Genomic DNA, 11,776 nt, shown 5'->3' on the forward strand with positions numbered 1-11,776 from the left:
TTTTTTTTTTTTTTTTTTTTTTTTTTTTTTTTTTTTTTTTTTTTTTTTTTCAGTGCTAGGGATCAAACCCAAGACCTTGTGCATGCTAGGCAAGCTCTCTACCACCACCACTGATGCCATTTTTTAACACTAGCAGAGATAATACAAAGTGGAGAAGATGTGGGAAACAAGCTCATACACTACAGATGGGAATAAAAATTTAAAAAGCCATCTTTGGAGAGCAATTTACATTGTTTTCAAATTGTTAAACTTTGACTTAGTTCTGTTTCTAAGAATTTATCTTAAAAAAAAAAAAAAGAATTTATCTTATAAATAAGCTCATACATGTTTGTGACTGTACTACCAAAACATTGAAAGGATATCAAGGGGCTGGGATTGTGTTCAGTGGTGGAGTGCTCGCTTAGCATGCATGAGGCACTGGGTTTGATCCTCAGCACCACATAAATGTAAAATAAAGATATTGTGTCCACCGAAAACTAAAAAATAAATATTTTAAAAAAAAAGAAAGAAAGGATATCAATAAATCCGATGGCCAGATTAGCACCAGTACTTTACAATGGCTTTGGACATGAAACTGGGCCAGTAATGCAGCAAAGACTCCGAAACTACCTAGCTCTGGCCAACTGAAGTCCATGAGTGCATCATCTGACCTGGTACAGGGTTTTGTTTGTTTGTTGTTTGGGGCAGGGGTTGAGGGGCAGGTACTAGGGATTGAACCTAGAGACAGTGGTACTCTACCAATAAGCTACATCCCCAGCCCTTCTTTATTTTTATTTTGAGACTGAGTCCGGTTAAGTTTCCAAGTTTGGCCTCAAACTTGCAATCCTCCTGCCTCACACTCCTGAATTGCTGGGATTACAGGTACACGGTACCATACTCAGCCTGACCTAGTTTTTGATTAAAGGAGGTAGTCCCTACATTCCTGGCATGGGAGAAGAGTTTGCAAAATACAACACTTGAAAGCCATTCTCAACTAATTAGAGGAAATACTGTAAACTCTGCTGTTGGCTTGCTCTGCTCTGCAGAAAGACTGATAGTACCTCAGAGACATACAAAAACCAGGTGGGGGCTGGGGATGTGGCTCATGTGGTAGCACGCTCACCTGGCATGCATGAGGCACTGGGTTCAATTCTCAGCACCACATAAAAATAAAATAAAGATATTGTGTCCACCTAAAACTAAAAATAAATATTTAAAAAAAAACAGGTGATCAGGAAAAATTTCAGTTGTCTTTAAATGGCTGGATTTTGTTCCTGTCTGTGTGTGTGTGTGTGTGTGTGTGTGTGTGTGTGTAGAGTGCCAGGAATAGAATTCAGGGCCTCCCAAATGCTAGGCAAGCACTCTACCACAGAGTTACACCTCCATACCTGACTGAATGTTTTTAACAAAAAGTTGACAAAACTCAAAATCAATTTTAAAAAAGGCAGATTGCTTTGGGAATTATTCCTAAACCTAAAGTAGGGTAAGATAGTGGGGTTGCTGAAGAAATAAATTCCACAAATTCTGTAGAATTCACCTCATTTTCCTTTTCTCCAGTGAACATGCCATCTTTTATTTTAAAGATGAGGTCTTGCTTAGTTGCCCAGAGTGGTCCTAAACTTTTATGTTCACATGATCCTCCTGCCTCAGGCTCCTGAGTACTAGGACTGCAGGCATACATCACAGCACCTGGCTTCCTCTTCCATTTTTTAAAGTTACATGTCTCCCTTTTGGGCTTGAGAATCCAAAAAACTTGTGATCCCAAATACTCGGGAAACTATTTGAGGATTTGAGGATTGCAAATTGGAGGCCAACCTGGGCAAAGTCATGAGACCCTATCTCAAAATTTTAAAAAGGGCTAAATGTATCTCAGAAATAGAGTGCTTCTGGTTCAGTCCTCAATATTGAAAAAAAGCAAATTCCTAGCCAGTTGCAACACTCAAGAACTATTACTATCGCTGGTTATAGTGGTACATGCTTATAATCCCAGAGACTAGGGAAGAAGAGGCAGAAGGATCACAAACAAATTCAAAACTAGCCTCAGCAAGACCCTCAAAATAAAATATAAAAGGGACTGGAAATCAGGCTGTGGTTGTAGCTCCATGGTAGAGCGCTTGCCTAGCATATGTGAGACCCTGAGTTCAATTCTCAGCACCATATATAAATAAATAAAATAAGGTCCATTGACAACTAAAAAACATATTTTTTTTAAAAAGGGGGAGCCAGGCACAGTGGCACATGCCTGTAATCCCAGCAGCTGAAGAGGCTGAGATAGGAGGATCACAAGTTCAAAGCCAGTCTCAGCAATGGCGAGGTGCTAAGCAACTCAATGAGACCCTGTCTCTAAATAAAATACAAAAATAGGTCTGAGTGATCCAGTGCCTCTGAGTTCTATCTCCAGTACCCACCCCCCCAAAAAAAGTACTGTTACTATGGATGACCTTGACAAAACTATCTACTCAGATCCTCACCAACAAAGAGCTTCAAAGTTCCCAATTTTCCTCATATAGAGGAATTACAGGAAAAAGTGTTCATCCTAAGAGGTAATACTGTCCCCTTTCCAAATTCTTTAACACAGTCATTATATCCATAGCGATTTTTTACACCAAAAATGTGACTCTCATAACCCAGATGTAGGCTTTGCTGCCACTTCTTAGCACTACCAAGAGAACAAATCCCACCCCCACTTTTGAATAACTTCATGCCTGCCAAGCACATACTCCACCACTGAGCTACTTCCCCAGTCCACAGGCCTTCTTATAACAACTCTGGCTTTTCTCACCCGATCACAATACTCTCAGTGATTATCTCTCAAAAAATCCTATCAGCTCAAGCAGTAGATGGCCACAACCAACAGTTAAAACCTGGAAGGTAGCCCAGTGTAGAGGCACATGCCTATAATCCTAGCAACATGGGAGGCTGAGGCAGGAGGATCACAAGTTCAAGGCCAGTCTCAGCAACTTAGTAAGGCCATCTAAAAATAAAAGGGCTGAGGATGTGGCTCAGAGGTAAAGTACTTCTGGGTTCAATCCCAAGTACCCCCCGACCAAAAAAAGAAAAAACCTGGAAGACTAATTGGATGCTTCATCTGAGTCTCTTCTGTCAATGATGGAACTTGGATCACTACATTATTAATCATATAATCAGTCCTTCAGCCATGAAAGCAGACCTTATTGTAGATCAAGGTCTTGATATATACATGACATAAGCCAAGTCTTCCTGGCTAGCAGAAATCCTTCCTAGTTTCCTAACAGTGCAGCTTTTCATTTGCCATATATTATTCCTTTCTGTCCCATTGATTTTTTTCCGCAATTTACCATCCTTCCTTTTAGTGTTCCTTTTGGGATTTTTCTCAACCTAATTCCAGCCTAGAGCTTTACCACTGTATTTACTGAAGCCTGCTTCCAACCCTGGCCAAGCAGAACTAGATCTGCAGGTTTCCTTCAACTTATACTATGAAATTACATCTACCCCAGCATTCTAGATACATTCTCCCCTGAATCCCAGTAAGCAAGATCCTATATGACACCCAGGCCAAGAATAGACCAGAGGAAAGAGGGGAGAGTAGGAAGGGGGGCCCTTAGAGTGTGGCAGAGAAGAAAAGGTTGTTTGCCCCAGCCAGGCACCTCTGGTCTAAAGCACTGAGGTCCAAGAAAAGTGTGAATTGAGACTGAAACTATCTTCACAACAGTCCATTGTCCCTGGCCAATAGGAAGACTGGATGAAGGAAGAGCTAAATGTGAGTGTATGTGAGGTGATGAGTCTGACTTATAGAAGAATAAAGTGTAAAAGGAGCTTTGGGAGGTACCCTAGGAAACTAGTCGAAGAAGCATTTTCTTTTTCTTTTTCTCTTTTTTAATACGTGGACACAATATTTTGTTTATTTTTATGTGGTGCGAGGATCAAACCCAGTGCCTCACATGGGCAAGGCAAGTGCTCTGCTGCTGAGCCACAACCCTAGCCCAAAGAAGTATTTTCTTTGTTCTTTTTTGTTTAGTCTTTCCTTGGATATGGAGCCTGACAGTTACTCACTAGCCCTAAAGAATTTAGCAATCTAAGCACTAACTGGGCCTCCTTCCCATCTTTATCACTAAAGGAAGCAGATGGCTATGAAAGATTAAAAGGAACATCTTCTAGAGAAGGTGTACACAAACCCAGTATTCTGATGAATTTTTTGGTTTTGTTTTTAAGAGTATTATAGTTACATATAGTAGTTGGGTTCATTTTGACAAAACCTTACGCATGTGGAATTTGATTTCAGTCTCCATTCCCCCATCCTTTCCCTTTTCTCCTCTCTCCTCCTATTCTCCTTCTTCTACTCTCCTGATCTTCTTTTCACTCACTCACTTATTTTATTTATTTGTTTATTTTTGGTACCAGGGATTGAACCCAGGGGCACTTAACTACTAAGCCACATCCCAGCCTTTTTAATTTTTTTATTCTGAGGCAGGGCCTTGTCAAGTTGTTGAGACTAGCCTCAAACTTGTGATCCTCCTGCCTCAATCTCCCAAGTCACTGGTATTACAGGTTTGCACCAACATTCCCAGCTAACTCACTGACTTTTTTCAACAGCTCTCTTCAAAAGATGGTATTACAGTAGCCACCCTTTACCTGCAGCTTTGCTTTCCATAGTTTCAGTTATCTGCAACCAACCATAGGCCAAAAATATTAAATGGAAAACAGAAATAAATAATTCATAAGTTTTAAGGGGCTGGGGTTGTGGCTTAGCGGTATAGCACTCGCCTAGCACGTGCGAAGCGCTGGGTTTGATCCTCAGCACCACATAAAGATAAATAAATAAAAGTATTGTGTCCAACTACAACTAAAAAATAAATATTGAAAAAAAAGTTTTAAATTGCATTCTGTTCTGAGTAGCATGATGAAATCTCATGCTGTCCCACTCCATCCCACCCAGGATGAGAATCATCCCTTTGTCCAGCATATCTATGTTGTAAATACTGCATGCCTCCTCCATATGTAATAGCCATCTTGGTTATCAAATCCACTCTCAGGGTATTTCGGTGCTTGTATTCAAGTTGTACTTACCAAGTAGCCTAATTCTATGGCACAATGCCTGTGTCTTTCACCTCACTCATCCTATCATGTATGCATTGTATCATCTCATATCATCTTAGGAAAAATGGTGAATACAGTAAAATAAGATATTTTGAAACAGAGCTACATTCATATACCTTTATTATTATAATATTATAATAGTTCCACTTTATTGTTAATTGTTAAATAATTTATTGTTAATTTACTGTGCCTAATTTTTAAATTAAACTTTATCCTGTGTATATACACATATATATAGGAAAAAACATATAAAGATTTGGTGCTGTCTGCAATTTCAGGCATCCATGGAAGAATGAAGTATCTCATTTATCATTTTAGCCTCATTTCTTCTCTTTTCTTTCCTCTTATTTTCCCTATCCTCTGTCCACACCACAGTATTTTGTGTTCCCCATTCTCACATTCCTATGTCTTTGCCTATGCAGTTCCAACAGCCTAGAATATCTTCCCTTTGACCACTGCCTGAAAAACCTTTGTTCATCCTTTAAGATCCAGTTCTAGGTCTCCTACTTATGCTTCCCAAAGGCAAGTATATAGTTAGTCCCATCCTTCTGTGTGGGAAGATGCTATCTCTTTCATAGCCCCTTTGGCATGTTGCAGTTCTAAGAGCTTCTCAAGAACAGAACCACAATCAAATGTTTGTGAGCACAAAATTAGAAACAATTGGATTTAAAATGACATCTTTTGCTGCCAGTTCTCAGAAAAACCCTTTCCTTTTCTTTTGTAGCTAAACGAATGAACGAGGTGATCGTGGGGAATGACCAGCTAATGGAAATCTGAGTTCTGAGCAAGTCAAATTTCTTCCTTTTGGCCCCCAAAACTCCAGATGTTGGCTGGCCCATTTGTTTGACTTTATATTTATTTCCTAATAAAGAAGGGCTTCCAAAGACATGCTGGGGAGTTGTGGAGCAGTCCTAGGCTCTGTGTCATGTTGTCTCCAGGTATTCACAGTGCGAGTTCACGGGTCATGTTTAAACACCATCTAGAGGAAGTGTGTGAACAGAATAGCCACAGTAGCCTAACTCTTGTACCAAAGTTATCAACTAGGGGAGCACCTGTACAGTAAAAAAGCTCCTATTAGTGCAACTTTCTGACTGGCCAACCCAGCCCTGTCCATAAAGCAACTTCCACCTAAAAAGAGATGGAACTACTTCAGTCTCTGACCCTAATCACTCTTTCTAGACCCATAGGCCTAGTGGATGGCAGTACCTCCCTTGACCATCAGCCTAGGACTTACTGTCTTGCTTCAATACCTGCCACACAGATTCCCAGCATCTGCCACCACCCTGCTCACCCCCATTCATTCACTCCAACCCTCCCAGCCTCAACTATTGTCTCTTGGAGGCTCTTAAAGCAAGAAGGAGAGCAGACCTTGCCTAGACAGCTAGCCTATCCCCAGTGGTTGTCATCGAGGCAGAAGCATGGACATCCATGACATGAGCCAAGCCAGATCCCTTTCCACCTCCCATTGGTGAGGTCTGCTCAGCCTGGTAAGGAAGAGCCTGTAACTAATATCGTGGTTTGAAATTCTCCCTGCCTGATCTCCAGCTGCACTCCTTTATGTCCTAATTATATAGACATTCCTGCCTCAGATAATGAAGAAATGTGATTTCTATATTCATAGCCCTCTGGAGTCCAAGCCACACTTCCATCAGCCAGTCCTGCTCCTAAACATAAGTACACTCTGCTCTTGTCTCTCCCTGCACCGCTTTTACAACCTGCAGGTGTTTGGTGGAAGATAAAAGTGGCTCCTCGGGTGATATTTCACCTCCTAGAATTATCAAAGTAAAGGTTTCTCTTGATGTCCTCACTGTGGGTGGCAGTAATTATAAAGAATGGTTTGAAATACTGGTTTCTACATTACTTAAAAAATATCAAGGCTCTCATGTTCACTTGAGTAATCTTGCCCGGTCTTAGTGTTGTTTCTCATTGAACTTGTGAGAGACTAGACCAGCATTCCTACCCTGGGGGAGCTCCACCTCCATCGGCCTTCTTGGGAGCTCCAGAGCTGCACATTCCTCTCCCTGGTTAAGACAAGGTTCCTGAAAGATTGCCCTAATCAGACAGGAGCTGAAATGGCCTAGCAGAAATGGCTAAAACCAGTAGGACTAAGGGAGATATTGGGATAAAGAGCTGAAGTGGTGCCCAAAATGGTCACTTTTGGAACTGAAATGAAATTTGTTGGCCCTGATGGTGCTGAAGACAGAGTCCTGGACTGGGTGGAAGAAGACTTGGCCTTTGTAATGTTTTTGATTTTAGCTACATCACTGCCTTTCTTTTGACCCTGAGTTTCCCCATCTGTAAAAGGAGAGATGTGCAATGGGAAGGCCCTTCCCATTCTCAGGTTTTGTCTCCTTTCTCAGATCTTTCTGACTATTAGGGTCTGGGAAGCCCAAGAGGTCAGAAAACTTCTCCTTGATCACAGAAAGGGGGTGGAGCTGGATAGGTTTGGAGGAAGAGTTGGGTAGAAGAACTGTCCCAGAGCCCTGCTATGCCCCTTTCTGTCCTTCCCCACTGATCCCTTTGAACCCCTGACAGGGAGGTAGACGAACACCTTTCCCCTGCCTTCCTATTGCACAATTCCATTAAGCAGTCCCTGCACCAAGGAAATAAGGGAACTGGAGCAGAGAAGGTAAGAGTTCCCAGAGGAAGGCCTCACTGAGTCTGAGTCCCAGCTGGGAGCAGCCCCCAACTCAGGACACTGACATTCCCTGACAACTCCAGGATGCTTTGATTTTTCTTTTTGCTCTACTAGTCTGCTGCAGACAGGGATTTTTGTTTCCTTTTGGTAGCAGCTACAGAGAGGTTGTGTCTGTAATATAGGGAGCAACTGAATGTTCACTGGCTGGCCAGCCAGGCAAGTAGAAGAGTTGATAGGGTCTGCCCTGCCTCTCCCAGCAATGCTTGATGAAGGAAGTGGAGGAAAAAAGGATCAAGGGGGCCTTCAGTACTCAGGGAGTACTCCGAAGAGGTGCTGAGAAACAGTCCTGAGAACTTGCCAACAGACAAAATGTGTGGCTACTACTGCAGGAACTCTCTTCCCCTTAATACCTCATCCCTGCCTGCTGGCAAGAGCTCCCTGAGCCTATAAGGAGACTGACTGCAGCTATTGCTCTCCAGATTTTTTTCGAAGGCCAGAGGCTGAACTTCCCAGTCCTTCAATGCATCCCCATCCCTTCAATGCATCCCAGGTAGAGAAAAGGCCTATTGTGTTTAGCATAGCCCCAAGATCAATCTAGGGACCTGCATAGCTTAATTTAGAGGCTGTTTCTATTTCAGGACAGTTACAGGGTATACTTTATTTGTCCATAGCCATCATCTTCCCTAAGAAATTACATAATCAGAGCTTTGTGTGCTGTCTTCTAAATAGTTAAATATAAACATGGCATGCAGCTTCCAGCACTTGGGAAGCTGAGGCAGAAGGATCACTTGAGCCTAGGAGTTGAAGACTAGACTGAAGACCTTAGCTAAGACCTCCACCCTAGCTCAAACAAAGCAAACTAAAACACTAAATAGTTAAATGTGTCTGAGGGAGAGGGAGAGGTACAGGAAAGACCACCCAGAAAGAAGGTCTAGAAAGCTTAGCTATGATGAAGCTGGCTAGGAGGGAAAGAGGCTGGGCAGAGAACACATTCTATTAGAGGCCAGGATGACTTGTCCTTGGCCTGAACTGTCTTCCACCACCCAGAGGGATTGCATCAGGGTTCTTCCATGGAAAATGAGGAGTTGATGCTTTGGCTCATCACCTCTCTCCCCCATACTCAAGGTGAAGGGTCATTTGCTGATCTCTTTATTAGCCTCTGGCACCCAAGATTTGATAGATGCTATTGTCTTGAAGGGAGTGGGCATGTATTCCCAGGCTTGGCCCCTAATGTAATGGGTGGGTATGGGAGTAGCCCAGAGCCACTGCTTTCCTCCTCTACATATCAGGCTCATTCACTCTGCCTGTCCCAGATAACAGAAGCCACCAAAAACAGGGTAAATGAGAAACCTGGGGGAATGCCAAGGAATGAAATCCTGCCCTGGCTCTCTGTAATTCCCACACGGACCTTCCCCTAAAGCTAGACTGGTCACTTTCCTCAACACTGCATGTGAGAATGTACTCCACCTCATTTTTCCTGTCACTTGTCTTTGGCCATATATCTTATCTCACTTAATCCTTATGTCAGTGTCATAGATAATTTGACTTTCCCAAGATCTCACAGCCAGTAAATGAAAGATTCAGACCTTGAACCATGTTTTTTCCTTTTAGATTCTGTCATCTCCCACCTTTCCTGCAGTTTTTCTCACTTCTGATAAACTTCCTCAGTACCTCAGCACACACACAGTGGTTCCCCTCTTGGTCTCTGTTCTCCCCTCAGCCTATAAACTCCATTTTTAAAGATTTTAAAAATAAAACATACCCTACAACCTCTAGACCTCCACAAAGGGTTTAAACACACAAAAGACCCCAAGACTTATTTGTCTCATGAATCAGTAATTAGATTTAATCCTCGGTAATAAATAAATAATTTGATTAAATTGCTTCTATCCTTTGTTATTCTTCAGAAACTGTCTCTGGTTTGGGCCCAAGACACACATATCCTTATCCAGTGGAAGTGACAGTGAAGTAAGCCTACTCAATGGGAAGCAGGTTGCCTGCAGAGGGGAAAGAGGAGTTTCTTTATTCCTCCTGTTATTTACCTGGGGTCTCTGGCTTTAACTGTACCTGAGCTCAGCTGCATTCAGGAAATCATTTTGTTGAGAGAAAGAAAGGTTATTTTGGAGCTTGCCACAGCCAGAGGGGACTAAGCTTTACTGAGGTTGGAACTGCAGACCTGCTTGTCTCACATTATTCTTTGGACTGATTGGCAAGAGATTTTCTCAGTAGGCAGGCCCTGCCTTGGAATCATCCATTAAAATGCTGGACTTTCTTTATATACAGAGTTACAAAAAAATGGTGCTGTGAATGGATAATTATGAATGTAATACACTCCACTATTGTCATGTATATAAGAAATAAAAAAGAAAATTTAAAAAAGAAATGCTGGACTTTGCCACAATTGTTAGTGGTAGAAGCAGAATAAGTTCCAAGGCCCAGGTGTTTCAAATCTATTTCTCCATGGACTTTATGTCTTGCAGAGTCTGGTAAGAAGGAAGATCTCAAGAGCTGCTTAAAGAAAAGCAGGTCTTCTCTAAGTCCCAGTGACATCCATTGCTAATCTTAGGCCATTCACTGTCTTTAACTACAGCCCCAAGGCAATATAGGGACCTGTAGCCTAGTTTAGACTGTTTGTGTTTCCAGAAATTTGCTAGGAGTATAGAGTGGGACCCACTCCTCTATGACAGGGAGGAAGAAAATACTGTGCACATATTCAGTTACCACTTGGCCAACAGTATTGTATACAATAGTTCCTCCCCATTTTGCTGGATGAATGGACAAATGGAAGCAGCAAACTTGTTAGGTATTCACCCCCTCGACCTGAAGTTTCTCTTTCCCTAGAACTGAGGTTCAGAAGAGGTGTTCACACAAATTTCCAAAAAGTAGATTGGCAGTGTACAGCAAGATCATGAAAACGTTCATACTTTTTGACCCAAACAACCTTATTTCTGGGTATATGTCCTCAGGACATTCTGCAAATGATTGTTACAATGACTGTAGTAACATGAAATGTTTATGATGTAATGATAAAAAAAAAAAAAAGTCTGGGACTGGGGATATGGCTCAAGTAGTAGCATGCTCGCCTGGCATGCATGAGGCGCTGGTCCCATCCTCAGCACCACATAAAAATAAAATAAAGATATATATTAAAAAAAAAAAAAAGTCTGGAAGAATTGACCAAGAACTTGGCCAGAGATAATAGTACTTGTGCTAGAATAATGAATTTATTACAGATTTTTTTCTCTTTCCCAAACTTTACATATTGGAATATTGATTTTTATTCTACTTTGCCACTCAGGGTTAATTGGTCAGGAACCCAACAGAAACAGCACACTGAGATGAGATAGTTAGAGGAAATACTTCCTCTTCCCCTGTTTCCAGTCCTTGACACCCTGGTTTATTCAACTCTCAATGATTCATTCAATGATTATTGAGCACCTATTTACTGTCTAGTGAGGAAAGCAGACTTTCAAGTACTGTACATAAAATATTTCACCATAAATGCAATAACACATATACATTGAGTGTTATGAGGAACACAAAGAAGCAATTATCTGCCAGGAGGGAGATGTGACAAGGAAGGCTTCAAAGAGGTTAATTGGTTCAAGTTGTTTTGAAGATAATCTGCCAAGACAAAAGGACCACATGTACAAAGGCAAGAACGCTTGGAACATCATGATGTGTTTAGGAAATTATAGGTGACTTTTCAGAGCTAGAGGGAACACTGGATGGGTGAGAGGTAGCACCTGTGAGGAAAAAAAAAAAAAAAAAGCTATAATGTATACAGGGCCCTGTGCTTCAAGCAGACCTTATGCTTTTGGAGCTGTCATCAAATTTGCATTTTAAATGTCTCTGGCTTCCGTGGCGGGTGTACTGAAGGGAGCAAGAACGAAAGCTGGGAAGAATAAAAAGAAGTCTTTGGGGTTTGGCCGGATCGGGAAGAAAGTGTGGTGCTAACTAGGCCAGCAGACGCTCTTTCTCAGCCCCCGCCTCTCCTGAATTTAGCTTACCCGCTCCCGGGTCGCCCTCCCTTCTCCTCCCCGAGGGCCCCGCGGGCGGGCGCGGCAAGGCCTGGGGTGGCCC

At 42.1% G+C, this 11,776-nt stretch overlaps 1 protein-coding gene across 1 annotated transcript in view; it reads left to right on the forward strand.

The window, feature by feature from the left end:
* The window catches only part of Eif2b3 (eukaryotic translation initiation factor 2B subunit gamma), a 104,751-nt gene extending 98,808 nt beyond the window's left edge, over positions 1–5,943 (forward strand). The window contains exon 13 of the mRNA XM_048782694.1: positions 5,780–5,943. Coding sequence (XP_048638651.1) covers positions 5,780–5,832 — 53 coding nt within the window. The 3' untranslated portion in view covers positions 5,833–5,943. The remainder of the gene's footprint in view (positions 1–5,779) is intronic.
* The last annotated feature ends 5,833 nt before the right edge of the window (positions 5,944–11,776 follow it).

The sequence above is a fragment of the Marmota marmota genome, unplaced genomic scaffold, assembly GCF_001458135.2.
Source record: "Marmota marmota marmota unplaced genomic scaffold, marMar, whole genome shotgun sequence".
In the NCBI taxonomy this organism is placed as follows: Eukaryota; Metazoa; Chordata; class Mammalia; order Rodentia; family Sciuridae; genus Marmota; species Marmota marmota.